We start from the raw sequence: 21,702 nt of genomic DNA on the forward strand, positions 1-21,702 counted from the left end.
GGATATGGAGCTGTTGGAACGGGTCCAAAGGAGAGCTACAAAGATGGTCGGAGGGCTGGAGCACCTTCCCTACAAGGACAGGCTGAGAGAGTTGGGCTTCTTCAGCCTGGAGAAGGCTCAGAGGAGATCTTATAGCGACCTTCTAGTACCTCAAGGGAGCAAGAAAACTGGAGCAGGACTATTCATAAAGGCTTGTGGTGAGAAGACAAGGGGAACGAGTATAAACTGGAGAGAGGCAGATTTAGACATTAGTTAGTATTTCTTCACTATGAGAGTGGTGAGGCACTGGCACAGGCTGCCCAGGGAAGTTGTGGCTGCCTCATCCCTGGAGGTGTTCAAGGCCAGGTTGGATGGAGCCTTGGGCAGCCTGGTCTAGTGGGAGGAGTCCCTGCCCACGGCAGGGGGCTGGAACTGGATGTGCTTTGACGTCCCTTCCAACCCAACTATTCGACGATTCTATGACCCGGATGGGCTCTGAGCTCCCTCCCGGCGCACACCTGGTCGGGTCCTACCGCCCCCGGTGACGTCACGGGCAGGGCGGGGCGGGGCGCGCGGCGCGTGCGCCACATCCGGGTCCCGGCGCGCGGCGCGGACGTGGCAGGCGGCGGCGCTTCCGGGGGCGGCGGGTGGGGCGGAAGCGGAGGCAGCGCTGAGCGGGGAGGTGAGTGTGGGGCTGCGGCGGGGGAGGCGGGCCCGGGGCGACCGTCCAGTACCGCCACGGCGGGGCCTGGGGCTGGGCCCGGGGCTGGGCTCGAGGCGCCGCCGCCTCTCCTCTGCCCGGGGCCGCGGGCCTCGCCGTGTTTCGCGCCGCGCCCGACCCCGCAGGGCCCGGCTCCTCCCGGGACCATGTCCGGGCGGCCTGACCCGGCGGGACCGACCGCCCCGCGGGACCCTCGGCGTCCCGGGGCCGAGGGCCCGGCAGCCGCTCGCTCCGCCCGGATGGCGGAACCCCCTCTGCACTGTCCCTAATCCCCGCCGATCCTCCCCCCGGTCCCGGCTTCCGCCCGCCGAGGGTTGGATACCGGTGACCGAGCGTGGCTGGGTTCGGCAGGGAATCCTAGCGATGGACTGCCCTCTTGGCAGAGGAGGGAGGGAAGGATTGGAGGTGGCGGGAGCGGAATATAGATGTAGCCTTGGAAAGGGGGTTATGCGGAGCGGGCTCCGGCTTCCGCGTAGGGAGTGCTTTAAACATGTTCGGTGTGTATCTTTGGAGTTGGCTTTCTGTCCTCCTAAGCAGTGTTCTCTGGAGTAGAATGAAGGTTGCTGGCTGATGGAGTGGTTGCTGAAACATAAGTGAGGTGTTCACACCCACATCAGGAGTTACCCACTGGAGTTAACCCTCGTATGTTTGTGGTAATGCACAGGGGTTCAGTTTGGTGCTAGGTGCAGTTTTTTAGGTGTTAATGTGATAGTTACACAGAAATACTACTGTGTTCTTCGATGTCACAGGGTTCCTTCACCAACTTTACCAAATATTCCGGGCAGAGATTGTTAGAGGGAGAGCAATCACCACCTGACACACATCATCTTGCTGTTGTTTACCAGCAGTATAGAATCACGCCACTAATGGGAAGTGACTTGTAGCTGATACTGTACTGAAGTTTTTCCTCTTTATTGATGTATTGTCCAGAGCAGGTTTAAGGAACTTCGCCTTTAACCTTGTTTGGTTTCTTTCCACTGTTTTCATAGAGTAGGTATTCTGGTATGGGTGGATAGATGCATAGAAATATGTGCGGCCTAAAGCTCCTGAGTGGTTCCTTTCAGAGGAGGCTTGGCTTCCATCACTTATAGACACTGTGGAAGTGTAAGCATTTCTATCTGTTCTTGTGCGGAAAAGGCTTTTGCTCCTGAAACTACTGTTTTCTGCCTGCAGCTGTGCCACTCAGGATTCTTTATTGCAGTAGACAGACTGTGAAATTGACATTGATATAAGGTATATTTCTTCTTAATGTGCTGGGGCTTGTGCTCCAGGTTCTAATTTCATGACTGAAAGCTGAGTTATGGCTGTGAACAGATGTCTAAAGGATTATTTCCTTAATGAGTCGTTCGAAGCTTGTACCTCTGTTTTCTCCTGCTACTGTAAGGACTACATTTTCTTCCTGTAACACTTATTATCAGGAGGGTCAAAAATCCGAGAGAGAATTGATAGTTGGCTAAGAAAGGGCAAGGTACAAAGAGTGACTAAAAGCAATCAGCAACAAGGTCTCTACAGGAGAGAGAAGGTGGATTTTTCTGTTCTTCAGGTTTGGAAAGCTTTATTATTGGTGAATTGTGAAGATAGAGCTTGTTCTTGTATCTTCAGCAAGATTCACTGTTAACATAGAAGGCACTGACAAACAATGTAAACCAGGCAGTATGCCTTAGCGAAAGCTAATTCTGACCTTTTTTGTTGCTTGCAATTGATGAGAATTGCGTAACACATTTGCACAGAGGAAGTCAGAGCACAGAAATTTTGGATGAAAAATGATTGGCGTTACAATGTACGTGAAGAAAACTTGTCTAGCATTATACCTTATTTTTAGTCTTTTATTATTTCTATTCCTGTTCATCCATTCTTCCTTTTGGCCTCTTCCCTGAACTTTAAACTACTCTTGTAACATTTCCTACCCAGTTGTACTTGTGCAAAGCTCACAGAAATGAGTCAGCTGGCTTCACATGTGTTAACGTACATGTAGAGATAACAATAGTGAGAGATTTCTCTCCTCCTTAGCTATGTTGAAGTCATGTTTTCAATGATTCTTGCCTCCACAGAGTTGCTCTCCAGAAGCAATGCCCATAAATGAGTGGGTTTGGAATCTTTTTTAAAACCTTCTTATAGAGATAGAGCTGTAAATCAGTTCTACCAGGAGACTTGAATCACATTTTGTAGTCTTTAGTGACTTAATTAAAAGTCTGGTGTTGGCAGGGGTTGGAAACAGTGGTAGGTTTAAGGTTAGGCTGAGACTAAGCTCTTTTTATGTGCAGTTTTTAATCACCTTCACTCTCCTGTCGCTTGTATGTTGCATTGCACCTTGCCCAATGTGATAAATCAACCAAACAGAGCAGGGTCTGATGTGACCCTTCTTTAGAAGAACACAGAAGTGATCACACCTGAGGTGTGAACCATGAGTTTTCTGTCCTGAAGCCTGAAAGTGTCTCTTTGAAACAGCCCAGGAGGGACTAGGCTGCAGAAATCTGCTCCAGTACCTGTTGCGTCAAGAGGTTCTAGCAACTAACCTATGTTTTCTTCTCCTGAAAGTGTCTTCAATAACGATAATGTGGCTTCTGGATTGCTGATATTCAGTTTTAAGTGCCTGTCTTGCACCTCTCATGCACAGTTAAAACAGATCTTCCTGGCAGTGACTCAGAATGTGTAGATGAAGAAAATGTTACCTGTGGTGTGACAAGCTGAGGATTTCCCCAGGGCAAAGACAGCACCACCGAAACACAGCTGACCTGAAGGGTCTGTTACAGTAATGTCATTCAGATTGATTTGGACAAATGGATGGGAGGCGCACTGTTATAAAGGCCTGAGCACTTCCAGATCGTTTGGCAGGTTCTGATTGCCAGGGTATGAGCTTCTTTTCCAGGATTTTCCGTAGAAGATGGAACAGGAATTCCTTGTATCTGAAGAAAACCAAATGTTCTGTGGATGCTTGTCCTTGCTTCTCTGTCACCGACAGGCTACATCTCTCTACCTTGCAGAAGCACGTCCTTAGCTCCAGAGTCCAGGTCTATGTAAGAATGGCATCACTTTGCTGCTTCTCCAGGAAGATGCAGAACAGATGCATTAATAGCACTGTAGGTAATGTTCTGAACTGGTCTCTGAGGATGCTGCTTGTCCCCTTCTCTCTCATCTTTTGGAAATAGTTTTGATATCTGTGTTCAGAAATCAAGTAAACATATTTCCTTCGGATACAATGCAATATAGGAGGCCATGCTGTTGGCATTTTTTTTTTAAAGATTGTTCTCCCCAGAAGCTGAAACAAACCAACATTTTATTTTGCTGGGACCAGTGAAAAAGGCGCTGGCACCGATCTGAAGAGAAGCAATTTTGCTGTATGTGTCTCTGTTAGAAAGCAGTTGAGAACTGATGAGATCATCAAGCTTTTTGGTTTCAAAAGGGAGTTAACAGTGAATGCAGACCATAAAAAAAAGATGTGTGCAGTTTTTAGTGATGTCGGAGATATGCTGGTTGAAACAAGCTCACATGAATCACTAGTTTTTTAAAAGAAGAGTCCATAAGAACTCTGTGCTCTACTGCGCTTTGTTCAGATACTAAGGAATTGGGAAACTTATAAAAGTTAAAGATCCACACAGTGTTACTGTGTGTTTTTCCCCCATCAGTTCACTGCTGATTAGCTCAGTTTGTCTGCCTGGTATAACACAGGTCTAGTATGAATTTTGGCTGTATCAGTAGTTTGACCAAAACTTCCATAGTCTGTTCCATAGTTCTGGAAAAGAAAAAGGCCTAGAGTGACTGCTTTGTGCTTTGCAAGGAAATTTTCTTGTTTATAGTACTGACTGGTTGTTGTCACGGTATTTTCTGAATACCATGGGTCCTGCTTGTTTGAGCTTTGTGTGCTCTGGCTGATGACTAGTGATATGATGTTCAGCAGCCTGTTCTAATATTGTGTTTGGCTCAGTTTTGGTAATGGATTACTCCGTGCAAAGGGATATACTCAGTGTTTTTATCAAGTGGAACAGCCTATTTTCTCTATTTGTCCCTGTCAGCATGTGTTTCATTCTTTCTGTGACTTTTTTTTTCTTCTTGTCATAAGCCCAGGAAGATAACATTCTCCCTTAAGTGCCCAGGTTTCTGTTTCCATAGATGTTTTTTGAGTGGAGACAGTGAATGCTGTGCGATACAAATGATTGGTACTGGGGAGAAGGGAAGTGGGCTTATTCAGTAACCACTGTCTCTGCCTTCTTGGCGGCAGATACTCTTGGCCCTGCCCTTTGTGGTATTTCACATCAGTGATGAGCAAGCATGCTGCTCCCCTTACTTTTAGAGCAAGTCAAGCAACTGAAACAAAGAAGCAGCCTTGTCCCCAGCTTCAACACCAGGTTGGTTTTTGAGTCTTCCTCCTCCTTTCCAGCTCCTTTCCTTACTCCCTGCCACCCTGGATCCAGCAACAGCTTGTGCTGTGCTGGAGATGAGCCTGTGCTGGCTGCCACATGGGCTAGATGAAGGTCTGAGATGTCTTCACCTTTCTCTCAGCTGGGACACCGAGTTAGAAACAGCTCCTTTGTGTAGCGACTTTTTCCATTTAAAGTGTAGGAAATGATCTCAAAACTCTTTTTCTCTTTAAATGTTACATTCGGTGAGATTGCTTGTTGGTGTTGATATTATTGCGGAGAGAGTGACAAGCTACCTAGTAGCACCTGCCTAAGCAAGGAATACGGGTACTCTTGTGATGAAGGGGAGAGGTGGCTGAAAAGAGGACAGTGAAGACCATCAGGTAAGGTCACTTACTGATTGCACACTCAAGACAGTAAGACAGAGGTGGCTTGCAAGGGCCATGCTTCAGCTCTTGTCCTATCGTGCTTTAAGAAAATAAAGAGCAAAAGCATGGAAGATTGTGCTGCCTTCTGGCCTGTAGTAATTCCGTTGTTGCTGCTTTGCTGGTAGCTTTTCCTGGAGGAAGGACCTATTTGTAGGAGCAGTGACCAGAAGCAAAGTTCCTCACTCACAATCCAGTAAGCAATAATCAGTAAGGAAGAAGATAGAGCAGCTCTCCTTCCTTGGCATAAGTCTTGCCTGGCTCTTCCAAGAGATGCGGATGGAGCAGTCTTCTTTCTGTATTCTCCCCTTTGCCCCTACTTTGGCAGAAGGACCTCTCTGCTTTGCTGTTTGCACTGAGCTGAGGGCGGCTGAGATAGATCTGTGATTGCAGCGTGGGGACCTGGGGAGGAAGAGGTTAACCTTCATGGGAACTTGGGAAGGGAGAGGTCCCAAAGTCCAGAGTCTCTGGCCCCACTGTGGCTCAGGTTAGACTGTTCTGCAGAATGAAGTCAAAGATATGGGAAACCAGAATCTTTAGCAATGACTGCCTTGTTTTTCGTGTGTAATCATGTTAAAAACCACTGTAGGCTGATCAAATTCTGTCGCACTGTTTTAAGTTGTTGCACATGACATTATGTGTTGCTTTCAAGAGTAAATTACCTTTAAATGTTTTAAATTCTTTTTCTAAACAAAAGCTCCATCGTTGCCTTTATACAGTCTGGAGAATATAAAACTTCATTTATTTTGATTCATGTGACATTTAATATCTGATTTTGCAGTAAGTGTTAGCATTCTTGGTATTGACATTTGTCCTGTTCACTGCCTGTAGAAGGTTAAATGTAGTGTGTGGGTGTTGTGATAGTATCCATCTATAAATCATTAGATCGCTCTTGTGACATATGCATTTCTCCTTTATTATATAGATGGATGTGAAGGATTTTCTTTGTGTTCTTACAGAGCTATAGTTATTTTAGTACCTGTGCTTTAGAACCGTTGTCAGTTCTTGAAGTAATTCTTTGATGCTGTGTTTTTGGTGATCTGGCAAACCACCCTTGGCACTGGTTGGTGTACTCCAACTGCTGTACAGGCAGAACAGCTCAGGGTGTGTCATCTGCTGGGGTAACCTGCACATTACTTGAGGGGACTTGCCCCAGCCAGCTGGTGGCTGTTCCAGTTGTAGGGCTCCTCTGGGTTAAGATTTGCTCTGAATCTTTTATACACAAGTTCAGCATAGGATTTGGGGGAAAGTGTGAGGGCAGTTAGTTATTAGCTTCACCTTAGCTTTGCGTTTTATATAAACTGCAGTTTATCAAACATAATTTGCTGTAAGCACACATTTCTTTATAGTGTTAGTGTAGGTAGTCCTAGCTGAAGAAGGTCACAGTGATATATGGAGTATCCAAAGGAGTAAAGGGGATGTACAATATCCTTGAGAAACCAACTATGAGGTATGTTCCTGCCTGTACAGTACTCTATTTGGCTCTCCACACCTCAAGGGCTCTGGGGTGTCTCTGCCTGCTTGGTGCACTGCTACTGTAAGAACTGCCTGCTCGGGTTGGGGTCTCCCAGTGCCATTTCTGTTTTTCTGTTTATAAAAAATTAGTCAACCTCTATATACAGTTAGAGGAATTGGGAATTAGTATGTTAAGCAAGATTTCTTGCATAACTTCACTAAGAAACATCACTTCTGTATCTGACTCTGGTTTCAAGTCTTTCCCTTTTGTGTAATTCCTTTAGTGACATCTCTGCCTGTGATGGTTTTGCATTTTGAACGTCTTTCTTAGATGAAGGTGCTGCTTTTTTAATATCTTGATTTTCTGAAATCACTGTACATAACAAAGACTTTAAATCATCTATTATTAAAAAAAAGACCCTAAACAGGACCTGTGTTGGTCCTGTTCCAGATTCTCTCAAGCACTTCAGGAAGCAGTCCTTGTGAATGGTGAAGTGTGAGTTGCTTGTACAAGGAAGCACAATCAAGTAGACTAATGCAGAGATGAAGGCTGAACTTATTCAGTGTTATTGAAACGTTATGTTAAGGAATATCTCATCCTTGTCATGAGATCTGTTTTCTGTTGGTCTGTTTGACGTTCTGAGGTGGAAGTAGTTTGTAAGGTGTTGCTGGAAGTTTGATAATTATCGGCTATGGAATAGCAAATGGTGGTGTTTTCTAAGATGCTCAGAAGCTTAAATGGGATGAAGCAGTGAACAAGTTGATTAGAAAACAATGTTTTCTCTTTCTTTTGTGTCTTTCACTTTCTCTTGTGTCTCAGGAGCTCTCATTTCTGTGAAAATGGTAGAGAAGTTGGCCGGTTTGGTTTAACTGCTAAAAGCCGTTTTTTTACCCTCCCTTTTTGCAGGTGAGATTAGTTTGGGGATGTGAATACAATGAGTGTAAACCAGCAAGCTCACACAGGGCCTCCTTATGGGCAACCTCAGCCTGGATATCAGGGATACCAGCAGCCTGCGTACGGAGGACAGCCGTTGCCGGGGGTTCCTCAGTCACCGTATGGAGCTTATAATGGTCCGATGCCAGGATATCAACAGCCAGTCCCTCCACAAGGTACTTCTCAGATGAAACTTGATGATTGATAACCTGTGAATTATTGCCTGCATGGATTTTTTGCTGTGTACTTCCTATCGTTAGTCCTTGTTTTGTGGTAGCAATTATCTTTTCTTCTGTGTTGCTTACATGGTGTTAAAAATCATGTTCTTCCGGTATATTTTGAGGTTTTTGTTCTGTTTGTTTGTCCGTGGCTGTAGGGCTTACTCGTCTTTCAATAGCTCATGAAGTTAACATGTTGAGAAGCACTGCCTGCTCTTTCCCCTGTGTGTCTCTGCCCCATGGTATGAAAGCCCCCAACTGGGACAGTCTGCCTGTTGAGGTGGTGTTGAGGGGCAACAGTTAGGGACTGTAGCAGAGTTATAACTGAGATTGCCTCACATCATTACTTAAAAAGTTCTGCACTCCTTTCTGAGAGATGAATACCTAAAACTCTGGGCAGAATGTATATTTGGAGCTCTTTTCTCTAATGCCTTGAAATCAATAGGAAGCGTGTGGGCATGTGAGCAAAATAATGAATTCCAGAATTTCCCTGAGTCTGCAGGATCCTATCACTTGTCGGGTTTGTTTGTTTAAAAAAAAAAATAGTAGTTCAGCTTTTTTTCCCTGCTTTCAAAAGAAAGGCTAATTTAGTAATTGAAGAACTTCAGGAATCTTTGCTTCTGATTACCTGAATTGCTTTAGGAGATTAACAGTGATTTGGTTGTTTGAAATGTAGAGGGGACAATACTGTTGCATTGAGTGAAAGCCTTTCCAAGTCATGCAGATGAATCCAGTTCTGCCGAGATAAGCACATGCTTTCACTCTTACACATTTTTTTAGATTGATATTGCAAGGAAATGAGCAATATGCTAATCACGCTAATGGTCTCTGTGTTATTCTTCCCTCCAAATATATCTTGAATTTTTTCCAGCTTCTTGAATTTTGAACCAACAATGACAGTAGCTGTCCTGAAACAGAAGTGGGATCCTGACATCTGGAGCTGCGTGATTGCCTTGTAGGGTTTTCTGTCTGGAGTTAGCAGGGTGGTGAAGTAGAAAGAGTTAGTATAGCATGGAAAAGAATGGGTTATTTGGTTGTTCCATCTTCCTTTTCTTTCCTTAATCCTCTTCCTCACCACTGTCAATACGTCCCTTCCAATAGTACTTTTAATCTGCAGTTTTGAGCTAATTTCACAGAGGGCTTAAATTAATATAAAAGTAATGAAAATCAGCGCTGGGCAGAGGAAAGAAATCCTATTTTCTTGAAAGGGAGAGGCAAGGCTCAGCCACAAGGCTCTCTGGCTGCTGTCTGTTCCCTGTTCCACAGAAGGAGTGGGGAGGAAGCAGACTTTGCGTCAATGAGGGAGAGGAGATCTAAGAAGGACAAGGATCACTGCAGATCTGTTGGAAGACTTTCATCCATGCAGCAATTTATAGAAAGCAGGGTTTGGCTGTTAGCATTGTGAGAGATGTTTAGAGTGTTTGTGAGAAGGAACTGCTGATATTTCAAGAGTTACTGACAAGTCTGAAAAGCGTTTTTTTAAGGATCTTAACTCTTTTCCTTCTGAATTATTTCTGGTTTGCCTCTTTTAATTTCAAAACAACAGAAATGTGGTTCGGAACCACTCAATGAGGACACGCCTAGAAAGCCTGGTAATGCACATTGAACTCGTGCAGGTGACACATGCAGATTCTCTTTGTGCTGGTTGTGGTTCCAAGGCAGAGTGGCCCTAGGGGCTGTAAGGCGGTCTCATTTGGACAACAAAAGTGTATGGCACTACTGCTGAATACGACATCCAGGTGGGAAAGAGTGACAAATAAATACTGCATTATGAAAGAGAGCAGAGAGGTGATGGTGAAGACAGTGACAGTTATCCTTTCTGCCTCCATCTCCAACATGTTGATTTATCCCGGGTCTCTGTAGAAATACCCATTGTAGCTGTGTAAGGTAGAGGGGAGAGAATTAATTCCAGAGGCACTGGTGTGAGAGGAATTTAGTGAACACCAAAAGATAAAAGGAAAACTGCCCATGTTATTCTCTGATTTCAAGAGTTGCTGTCTTAGGGTTTTATTTTAAAAGTTCAATAAAATTGCTTTGAGGGCTGAGTGGATACTTGAGAGCAAGTGCCATCCTTGGGCAGGGAGTCTTTTTCATCTAGGTTACACGATAAGCTCAAGCTGTAACTACTGGGAGCATGGGAATGCTGTGCCAGTGATGCCAGTCTTGGCTGGGACCAGAAGCGGGGGACTGTGCTGCTGGCTGAAAATAACTGCTTCTCAGAGTGAGAACATTGAAAGAACCAGGACAGTTTTGTACACATCTTTCAGTCAGTCTGTCATGTTTCTTCTGGTAAGATCATGCAGCTGAAAGTGCACACACCATTATCTGAATACCTGTAACAATTAGGCTGCTGCCTTGTTTCACGTAGACTTGGCTTATGATTCTATTCACACTTGTGTTAATGGCAGTATGTGAACTGTGTTGGTAATATACAGTGCGCGTGGTAGTACAGTGAGAGGGAATACAGCTTAAGGAATAATATGATGAATGTGACATGGATTTTATGTATATGATATCTTCTGCAGACTGTCCTCAGCATTGCAAATGCTGTCTCTTGGTGCTTTCTGTGAGGCTTGATTTACTGGTGTGTTCTGTCTTTCCAGGTTACTTTCCTTCCTTGGGGTTCCCCTCGAAGGGCTGTCCTGTATCTCTCAACTCTGACACTTCTCTTGCACCTAATTTCATAGGTAAATTGTGTCCTTTCTGTGGGAGTGTTTGTGCTGTGCCAAGTTCCCTTTTAATATGGATATTTATCTCAAAGGTGTGGATACCTGATTATTCTGGTGGAGGTGGGTGGGACAATTCCATATCTATTTGTAGGCATGCTCCAGACATATAAATCACAAAAGACATTCAGAAATAGGAATACCACACAATGTACAAATAGAAATCAGTGCTTAGCCAAAGGAATGGGAAAGCGGAGGTACTGTAACAGTGGTTTAGAATAGACAAGATTTAATGGGATGAAGATATATAAAAATGTCTCTGGAAATAATTCTATCAGAAGTCTCAAAATGAAGAACAGGAGAAGGTTTAGTACTAAAGCGAGAGCCCCAAAGAAACAACTGATTATTCCTAGAGGGTCTAGTTCATTTCTGTCTGGAATTACGTATAGCAGGTAAGATAAAAATATACAAGTTGAAACAGAATCACAGAATCACAAGGTTGGAAAGGACCCATTGGATCATCGAGTCCAACCATTCCTAACACTCCCTAAACCATGTCCCTAAGCACTTCATCCACCCGTTCCTTAAACACCTCCAGGGAAGGTGACTCGACCACCTCCCTGGGCAGCCTGTTCCAGTACCCTATGACTCTTACTGTGAAGAATTTTTTTCTGATATCCAACCTGAACCTCCCCTGACGGAGCTTCAGGCCATTCCCTCTTGTCTTGTCCTCTGTCACTTGGGAGAAGAGGCCAGCTCCCTCCTCTCCACAACCTCCTTTCAGGTAGTTGTAGAGAGTAATAAGGTCTCCCCTCAGCCTCCTCTTCTCCAGGCTAAACTACCCCAGCTCTCTCAGCCGCTCCTTGTAAGACTTGTTCTCCAGCCCCTTCACCAGCTTTGTTGCTCTTCTCTGGACACGCTCCAGAGCCTCAACATCCTTCTTGTGGTCAGGGGTCCAGAACTGAACACAGTATTCAAGGTGCAGTCTCACTAGTGCTGAGTACAGAGGGAGAATAACCTCCCTGGACCTGCTGGTGGCCCTATTTCTGATACAAGCCAAGATGCCGTTGGCCTTCTTGGCCACCTGGGCACACTGCTGGCTCATGTTCAGTCGGCTGTCAACCAGCACCCCCAGGTCCTTTTCTTCCGTGCAGCTCTCCAGCCGTTCTTCCCCCAGTCTGTAGCGCTGCATAGGGTTGTTGTGCCCCAAGTGCAGGACCCGGCATTTGGCCTTGTTAAACCTCATCCCATTGGTCTCGGCCCAGCAGTCCAGCCTGTTCAGATCCCTTTGCAGAGCCTCCCTACCCTCCAGCAGATCGACACTTCCTCCCAGCTTAGTGTCATCTGCAAACTTGCTGACGGTGCACTCAATGCCTTCATCCAGGTCATTGATAAAGACATTGAACAGAACCGGACCCAGTACTGAGCCCTGAGGAACTCCACTTGTGACTGGCCTCCAGCTGGAGTTAACTCCATTGACCACCACTCTCTGGGCCCGGCCATCCAACCAGTTTTCAACCCAGGAGAGTGTACGCCTGTCCAGGCCAGAGGCTGACAGTTTCTGAAGCAGAATGCTGTGAGAAACTGTGTCAAAGGCTTATAAAACCTCATGCTTTGGTGTATAAATTATACTGTAGAGCTGAGAAATGGCTTCTCCTATGTCATAGTGTTTCTTTGCAAGAAGGTTTTGGGAGTCCCTTATAAACTGGTCATGCCGGTCGCTGTCAGAGACACAGGGCAATTTGCTCTATTGTCATCTGTATTTAAGGATGCCCCATACATGAAGGGTGTCCCTTTTGGTCAGCAGGCATGGTCGTGTGGTGGTTTTACTTATCAGCATTTTTAACATGATATTATTAAAATATAAGTTCATATTCTCTGTTGTAGAAGCACTGCGGGTGGCCAACTGGTGCCACATCCAGCATTGTGCTGTCTGTGGGAAGCATGAGGACTTGTATCTGAGGCAAATCTGTTTGAGCTATGACTGACCCAGCTCAGTCTGAACAATGAGAGAGTGTTTGTGTGAGCCCCCACTCCTGAGAGGCTGGGTGGAAGGCCAGGGTCTGTGGTGGCCCCCATTGTCTTTCCTGTAAAAGCAGTTAGTCGGGTGTGACTTTTGAAAAGTGAATCTACTTGCACAACTGCTTACCTGTCAAGTGAGGAAAACTGACCTGCAATAGGCACTAGGTTCCATGTGGATACTCTTCTTGGTATGGATAAAAATAATTGGACTTGGGGGAGGAAGAATGTAATGCCTTACTGATAAGATAAGTGGTTTTTTTTTTTTTTCTTCATCAAAAGATGAAATGGTCTTTTGAAGGTCCTGCCTCCACAATGCATGTTTTCTGCTTGGTCTGTGTGGAGATGGTGTCCAGTGACACTGGCTGAGTATATTGGTGCTTTCAGTTTTGCTCCTTGTAATATACTTATATAAATTATTTGTTGTTTATGGAGTATTTGGCCACTGCTAAACTGTTTCTGCTCACTTTGCTTTCCTGGACTTTTCATTTTCTTTCCTGGACTTTTCATTTTCTTTCCTGGACTTTTCATTTTCTTTCCTGGACTTTTCATTTTCTTTCCTGGACTTTTCATTTTCTTTCCTGGACTTTTCACGATAGTTGGTTCAAGCCCTTGTTTCTGGAGTAATGTGTGGTTCATTTTTATTTATTTATTTGAATTTCCCTCTTATGTCCATAGGTTCCTTAAGAGCCCCTCCAACATCCGAAGCCCCCCCTCCGGCCTCTGGAGTATCTCTTCCTTCTGGGCACCTGGCATACAGCCAGTTTGGACAGGGGGATGTGCAGAACGGAATTCCAACCTCGGCAGCCCAGATGCAGCGGTAAGTACAAAAAGCGCAGATCGTAACCAAGGCCTTTGTAGACCTGTGCGAGGTTCACACCTTTTAGGATGTGAAACAAAATATGTATTTTGGTTTTCCTGTGGTGAACATTGACTTTCCTTATTGCCTTCTTATTGTTTTGCAACAACATTTTGCCACAGAGGTATTTGTTAGACAGCAAGAGTCTCTGGAGATGAAAAGCTTCTGGAACGTTACGAGCAGATATCAGTGACTGATCAAAACCACTTCTCCTCCAAAAACTTTCTTTCTGAAAGTTGTTTTCTTGTAAGGAATTTTCTGTTTCTTAGTGTGTCTTATTTTAAAACAATTGCATCCATACGGCCGCAGTGTTTGATTCCTTGGCAGTATGAATTGACCTCTGGAGCGTATTTGTAGTCTGTCATTGCTAAATAATTCCTTATTGGTTCTGAATCCTTTTCTCTATGTTACGGATCTCTGAGTTACCTTCCTCTGGAGCTCTTGGGCATCTTCTGTGGAAGGATATTGCTGTTACCTCTGTGGTGAGCGTGGCAGCAGTCCTCACTGCTCTGTTCTGCTCATTGGTTTTGGGAGAAGATGGTTTTCTTCTGTTTTCATCAGGCCCAGCTCAGTGCAGTCAGCTGGAGGCTCCAAGTCCTTTGAGCAGCAGAGGCTTCTTGGGCAGCTGTGCAGACCTCACTTTTGCTCACCCTGAGACTCTATTCCTGTGTTTCTGATTTTTTGCAATAACCAAAATGGGGTTGTAACTGCCAATATAATGGGGAATCCAGTGAGACCTCTCATTCCTTCTCAGGCCACCTGCTTCTCAGCCGTTTCCGCCAGGCTCAGCACCCTCACCTATCAGACAGACATCTGCGTTCCAGCAATACGGTCCCACCACAGCTGGCGTGCAGCAGCTCAGCAACCACATGGCAGGGATGACCATTAGCAGTGCAGCTGCTGCTGCTCCTCCCCCAGCTGGACTGGGCTACGGTGAGATTCCCCTGGCTACAGAAATAATGCTGTGGCTTTTCATTTACGCTAGTAACTTCATAAAAGATTTTCTCTTGCCAGTGATTCATTTGCATATGGTGATGGGAGTTCTTTGGGGGTTAACATCTGCTGAGGTAAATGGTAGTTTCCCTGGCTAGGAAGGTCATCACTGGGGACAACAGAACGGAGACTGTTGGAGGGGACTGTGGGAAGTACTGCAAGACATGAGTGGCAAAAGAGAGTTAACAGTATTTGTCCTCAACTGGGTGAATCTTGGTGTGAAACACAGTCTGTCCCTAAGCAAGCTGTTTACGTGCCTTCCTGCTGCTGTGCAGTAGCCCAGTCCAAAAAAAATAAGGCGGAGGGGAAAGGGCTGCCTAAATCACAAAGGGCTAGAGTTACTCTGAATGATTCTGAAGGGTTTTGCAGTATAAACTGAATTGAGATATTTTGTTGTGTTTTATTAGATCTACACTCCTGCTGCTGTAGATTACAGGAATTGAAGGCTGGAGATTTCTTTTTTTGTGTGACAACTGGTGTGACTGCACCTAGATTTTATTTTTTTATTTGCTCGGTAAATACTTTTTGACTGGCATGTCTTCTACTCTAACATGGACTTTACAGGAAAATTAGGAGTAGGGGATGCAGATTTCTCCAGCCTTTTTGTTTGTCTAAACCTGTCCTGAGACATAGTACAGTGGCAAATACACAAGGTGCTTTATTTCCATGCTAATAAAACCATGAAGCTCAAAAATATTCTTGAACTACAGGCTTCAACTTGGTGTGGAGTTGAAGATATAAACTTACTCCAGTTCAAGGAGTTGGTGGACCGACTTGTGGTGATTCTTGTTTTGTTTTTTCCTGGCTTTGCTCCTTTATGCTAGCCCTGAATCCTGAAACGTATTCTGATTATGTAAAATAAGAGACTCAGACTTTGAGACAGAGGACAGTGAAGGAACTATAAAGTTTGAGATCTCTTGGGGAGTTACAGCTCTGTGATGAATCTAGGAAGGTGTTCAGTTAAGATCTGTCTCTATGTTTTGCTTGCACCTTATTTGTCTTGAGAATACACAAGAATTATATAATCCTTTCTTCTTATCAGGTCCCCCAACATCGGTTCCCCCAGTCTCAGGAAGCTTCAGTGCAGCAGGATCTGGTCATTACACACCCTACACGGCAACGCAAGGACCCCCTCCCACCAGTGTGTCTCAGGACCTTCCTCTGGCACAGCCTCCGTTCCCTGGTCAGCCCATGCCGGCTCAGCGTCTGCCTGCTCCGGCCCCTGGTTTTCCCCCTCCTCCCTCCTCTTACCCCCCTACCACAGTCGCTTCAAGGCCGCCGGCCATGCCAGGCCCTCCGCTGCCTGGGCAGACCGTTGCTGGACCACCAGCGGCCCAGCCTAACCACGTGTCCTCACCACCGCCTCCATCAGCCATGGCAGGGCCACACTCAGGGCCTCCCATGAGAGGCCTCCATGGACCACCTCCTCCCACTCATCCTGCTCAGCCAGGATACCAAATGCAGCAGAACGGTGAGTATTCCCAGGATAGGAGTTGCGAGTTACATGTGATCACTGTGCTGCAAATGGAGAACTGGATTTCAGGTCTGTTACTTGTGGGCTTCTGACTGCCTTTCAGAGCTTTCCTCTGGTTTTCCCTGTGCTCATGTCTGAAGGACACATCCAAGATAAACAATAGGATGTGTCATTCCAGGATGTGTGTCATACAGGTTTTAATTGGATTAATGTAACTAAAGGAGTCCTAGCCTAATTGTCAAAAGTTCTTTAGTAATCAGCGACATAATTACTGCAAGAATTTGTGATCACAATTCTATTATGAACTTCCATTTGATCTCTGCAACGTTATCTGTTCAAAGGTAGAGACTTGAAATCCTAAGAAGCCTTTCTATCTATTTTATAAATTTCTTGGCCAGTCCACAGATACAGTGTACATGAGAGGAGTTGAAAAGGAGTGGCTACATTTTCTAATTCACAAAATTGAATTTTTCTCCTTGTAGAGACTTTCGCGTTTTATGTGTGCTTAGAACTAGTATCAGTTAAGCTCCTGAACTCTATGCAGTTTTGGCTGAATTTTGAATCGGTACATTTACACACAGCTAGGATGAAGTAATTGTGTGCAAGTGTCAGGGTTAGGAATCCCATCCCCCATGCAGCTTTGCGCAACCGGACAGGTAAATCACTGAAACATATCTGTCCAGATTGCTATGATCTGTAAAAGCACTGATGGGGTAAATCATGGTGTTACTCTGTAACTGACTGAGAGTGTCTAAAGTAATATGACATAACTTCAGATAGTTACAAAACAAGAGGTAATCACACATTAACTTATTACTGTAATTTCAGACAAGCCAGAACTGTCTGGGAGAACTCCTACATACCTTTTGGTTTGAGGAATCCTAGGCCATCCGCTAGTTTATTCAGCTGTTCTGTGTGCCCTTTCTACTAGCAATTGTGCAGTCAGACTTAAATGTTCATGATCTTAATGTGTATTGTCATCATTATTCTAAAAATCATTACATTAGTCTAAAAAGCTGTGTTTCCTAAAGTCTGGTTTTAAACTGATGGGTACAGTCCTCCTTAATGAATCAAAGCTTAAACCCTGTGGTCAATATATTTAATCCTAATTAACTGAGAAGGATGTGACTCTTTTTTCCTTATTTTTTGATGATGACAGGAAAAGTGGAAAGTGCCTAATGAGGAAACGCCTAGTATTAGCCATTGTATGAATTTGCTATCCCTTTCTTGAAAGGTTCGTTTGGGCAGATGAGGGGTCCCCAACCAAACTATGGAGGAGGCTATCCAGGAACACCACATTATGGAACTCAGCCCGGACCACCGCCTCCGCCAAAACGCTTGGATCCAGATTCCATTCCTAGCCCTGTAAGCTCCCTTTCTTATCAGTGTGAACTCTCCCATTGTGTCTTTACATAAAACAGAACTGACAAAGACCAGAGCTGAAAGCGGGTGTGTCGTTCCAAGGAACATCAGTCTGTTTTTCTGCTTGCTTCTCTTCCCTGTGTCCAGCTTCAGTCTCTTGTGAGTGAGCCCAGAAGCAGTATTCTTCTTGGTGCCTAAAGAAAGGCACTGCATGTGCAAATCAGTGCTCTAATTCCTCAGATCTCTTTCTGCACTATGTTATGCTTTAGGAATTCTTGAGGGCTTCAATTAAGCAGATTTCTCCATTTCTGGATTCTTGCTTAATGATTTTCCAAGATGAACTAGTTTCAGGGTTGGAGGCAAAATCTATCAACTGTATGATCCAAGTGTAAAATGTGGCTAACAAGAGATGGTGTTAGTGCTTTTCTGTTCCCTTTTGCTATAATACAGCAGAAAGCTGGTTAGCATTTTTTTTTTGGTCATTACATCATGACAGTACTTCAGCCAAATATGGACAGCTTCTCTAATTAGGACTGTCTTTCAGGATGGAGGTCCTGAGAAAGGATGAGTAGTGGTATGTAATGGTTAGCACTGACAAGTAATGTTAAACCTGGCAGAACTATTGCCAGTGCTTGGCTGAGCTGTTCCTTCCACTGCTGCAGATGCTGCTCTGTTGTTTTCTCAGAAGACCACAGTCATTCAATAATGGGAAACCTTTCCAGAGCAGCGCTTTCCCTTGGTTTACTTCAAAGCTATAAAAATAATGTAGTCTTGAGTTACTTCTCAGACCTGGACTGGTCCTGTTCAGAAGTCATTGCTATCAAAAAAGATTCTGTTTAGACTCCAAGTTTATGTAAAGCTTATGCCTATATTTTTTTCATAGAATATAAGAAGTCTTTAATTGCTTGTCTGCTTCTCTTCTACTAAAGGAGATCTTGAATGGCTTGTGTCAATTGCCTTCATTTTAGCATGTTCTTAAAGCGTAAATCCCCAGTTTCTAACCAAAGTGAGCACGTGAGCCACTGCTTTGTTAGCAGCGTGTTCAGAGCCCAAGCCCAATATCCTGGCAAGACTGGTTCTGTTATCAGCGTGTGCTGCAGAAGCTGGAGTTTCCTCTTGCATGAACCAACCTCCAGACATATCTAATGCCAGGGCTGCAGGTTTGGGTAGAGAGAAGTAACGCTGTTACTCTTTGGTTTATTATTCTCTTTTCTCTTTTCTTTTTTTTTTTTTTTTCCTTTTTTTATTTGTGGCACTCTTACTTTTTATTTTTTTTAAAAAAGCAACTTAATGAGCTGCCACCCCAGCAGAAACCCAGGCACAGAATAGACCCAGATGCAATTCCTAGTCCAGTAAGTGCTGCGTGTATGTCAATTGTGGTCTGTGTGTTGGTGACCATCTGTGCATGCCTGGAACCTGAACTTCACCTCACTAACCCTCCGTCATTAACCCTTTACCCTTTCCTTGCTCTCTTCTGTTTGTCTTATCAAAATGAGTAACATTACACCACTAGAGATTGTTAAAATCCCTTCTGTGATGAATGGTGAGGCAATAGAAAGCTGTTTCAGAAACAGATCATGAAGAATGTCTCCCCTTCATATTGTCTGATCTTTAGAATATTTCCTTCATCGGATTCCAGGTGGCATTGCCAATGTAAGCCATCGGCACACAGTGTGAGCCTGTTATAGCTGTGTTTGCTACCAGTTTTGAGCAGAATTTGGTTACTGCTCTTGTCAATTTACCATTACTGGGTTAATGCTTTGAAGTTCTAAAATTGCAGGTGAACTGTTTTGTTTTGATGTTAATTCCCAATATAAGTCTTGCAGTAGATTAATATGAGGCATGGGGAGCTATAAACATTCTCTCATTATCTGTGCTCGTACATAACCATTAAATTTTGAATTTGCAAATTTAATGTTTGTGTAGAGCATCTTACCTAAAGAAAGAAAAAAGCAGCTACCTTTTGGATTAGAAGAACAAAACCACATTTTGCTGTTACCCCCATATCTCTTCCTCCTTGTGTAGCCAGAGCTGCTCATGGAACCGGTACCAGCAGCGGGGAGTCAGCAGTGTCAGTCATTTTATAGGCTTTTGCAATGAAAACAGATTTATCCTGGAGCAGTTGCTGCTGGTGCCTTTGGAGGCTTCCTGCTGCCATGGTGAACCCTTACTGAGAGGGGAGAAGTTCTGCTGTGCAAACTCCTGTGTTTCACAATTTACTCTAAGCAAAGGCACCAGTGTTTGGTGGCCAGATAAGGTCAGAAGAATGGTTGCTAGCTTTAATGCTTCCATTCAGGCACCAGCGTGGAAATGTAGTTAAAACTGTGCATAACTCTTTTCTGTTCATAAGTAAAGGTCAGTGGATATTTCAGTCAAGTAAAACTCTTTGATGCATTTCCATTATCTTAAGCATATTTATATTAATGAAGAATTTGATATACTGAGAAACTGTAAGATTTATACCAGCTGATACAAGTGCAAATTTATTTGACTTTGAGTTCAGGTCGCGCCTTAATGTACAAAATATACTACCACTTAAAATCCTTGAGGAAAAATACTATTTGCAACTTGTAACTTATCATTAGTCATTAAGTCCTATTGGAAATCAAGCTGAGAGGTGACTGCTTGACAAGACTTATTTGCTTTAGATTTCTTATTTTTAGAGATAACAATGTTTGCCTCGGGTCCCCTTTTCACTGCCTCACAGATATGAATTTTGTATTTTACAGTACCTTGAAAGGAAGCCTCCTAATATTAATGTGGTGTTTCCTATCACAGATTCAAGTGATTGAAGATGACAGAAGTAACCGTGGGTCAGAACCGTTTGTCACTGGAGTGAGAGGGCAAGTCCCACCTCTTGTAACTACAAATTTCTTGGTCAAGGATCAAGGTAAAACTTTTTTTTTTTCCTAAACAACAAGCAAAAATGAAACCCCAAAGAGTCAGTGACAGAACTGTCTCTGTCTCAAAAGGGAAGGTTTGAGGAGTGATTTCAGTGGCTGGAGATGTCTCTTTCTACCATTAGAAGCTTATGGTCAAGTCCTGTGTTGGTTTGGTCTCAATTTAGATTCTCCTGGTCATTTGTGAAGGAATAAATGTTTCCCAAGATGGGTACCTGGGACCAGCATTAGCAAGGATATCAGAAAGCAGCCAATGAAGCCTCCTGTGTAGAGTTGGTATACCAACAGCAGTTAGGAAGTGACGTTTACTAGCAACATAATTTAATTTGGGCTAGGAACTACATTCTTTTTAAATTGAGTGGGATGTCAGTTGGTCCACAGGCTTCATATAGAAAAGATATTTCATGTTTTCATTTCCTACACAGTTTTGGAGACTGTAACCTCCATTAGAACTTCAGGATCTGGTTCCACAATCAAGTGCTTTACTTTTCAGCCAGAATTACAAAATCAAACAGCAGAAATGTTTTAGCTGTGTTTTCTGCCTATGGTATGTTTTAGTCTGCAGAAAGAGTGAAACAAGAGTGCCTTTTTAGAGGTTTAAGTTGATGTGGAGTCACGTTCATTTGTTGTGAGTGAAGGGCTTTGTTTATACGTTGTTAATCATGAAGAGGCATCTTGTTTGGAATTCAAGTCTTCTAGATTGAAAGTAACTGGTTGTTTAGATAAGCTTTTAGTCTCTCTAGCTTAACACAACTGAAGGTAACTCTGTTTCTGTTCTTGATATAAAACAACTTGTACTGCAACTTGTGGGTGTTTTTTTCCTGTTCTCCAGGCAACGCAAGCCCCCGCTACATAAGATGCACATCTTACAATATTCCCTGCACCTCAGACATGGCCAAACAGTCCCAAGTTCCCCTGGCTGCTGTCATAAAACCACTGGCTGCTCTGCCCCCAGAGGAGGTGAGAACCACGTGCAGAGTTGTGTGCACTGTATGCGCTCTACAGACTCCTTGAGAAGGAATGTTTAATAATGAAGTCTAGATTCTCCCACAAGCCTGTGGTAGAGATCTGCAAGGCAGAAGAATGTTGTGTTCAAAACATTTAATATTTTGATTGCCTTGATAATTTCAGCTTTTTTTGCAGTGGTTGTCAAGCTCTGTGACCAAATGGCCAGAATACTTGGGTGGTCACAAATGCATACACTTCCATTTGATCTCAGTTTCTTTCTTGGCCTACAGTGTTTAAATCATTACTAATCACTGATGTTAAGTCTTGTCTAGGATGTCAGATTGAGGAATTGGATAGGAGCACCCCAGGCAGTGCTGATTAAGCTGTGTAG

At 44.0% G+C, this 21,702-nt stretch overlaps 1 protein-coding gene across 4 annotated transcripts in view; it reads left to right on the forward strand.

Annotated features, from left to right (window-relative positions):
- Positions 1–553: 553 nt before the first annotated feature.
- Positions 554–21,702, forward strand: part of SEC24C (SEC24 homolog C, COPII coat complex component) — a 35,126-nt gene continuing 13,977 nt past the window's right edge. The window contains exons 1-10 of one of the 4 annotated variants that reach the window (XM_054070805.1): positions 554–661; positions 7,846–8,048; positions 10,694–10,777; positions 13,454–13,595; positions 14,389–14,567; positions 15,670–16,098; positions 17,336–17,466; positions 18,747–18,815; positions 20,242–20,353; positions 21,196–21,323. In XM_054070805.1, coding sequence (XP_053926780.1) covers positions 7,874–8,048; positions 10,694–10,777; positions 13,454–13,595; positions 14,389–14,567; positions 15,670–16,098; positions 17,336–17,466; positions 18,747–18,815; positions 20,242–20,353; positions 21,196–21,323 — 1,449 coding nt within the window. In that variant the 5' untranslated portion in view covers positions 554–661; positions 7,846–7,873. Of the gene's footprint in view, positions 662–904; positions 3,785–7,845; positions 8,049–10,693; positions 10,778–13,453; positions 13,596–14,388; positions 14,568–15,669; positions 16,099–17,335; positions 17,467–18,746; positions 18,816–20,241; positions 20,354–21,195; positions 21,324–21,702 lie in introns of those variants that run through there. The other 3 variants (XM_054070806.1, XM_054070807.1, XM_054070808.1) reach the window with 3 other exon arrangements.

This window comes from Cuculus canorus, chromosome 7, assembly GCF_017976375.1.
Source record: "Cuculus canorus isolate bCucCan1 chromosome 7, bCucCan1.pri, whole genome shotgun sequence".
In the NCBI taxonomy this organism is placed as follows: Eukaryota; Metazoa; Chordata; class Aves; order Cuculiformes; family Cuculidae; genus Cuculus; species Cuculus canorus.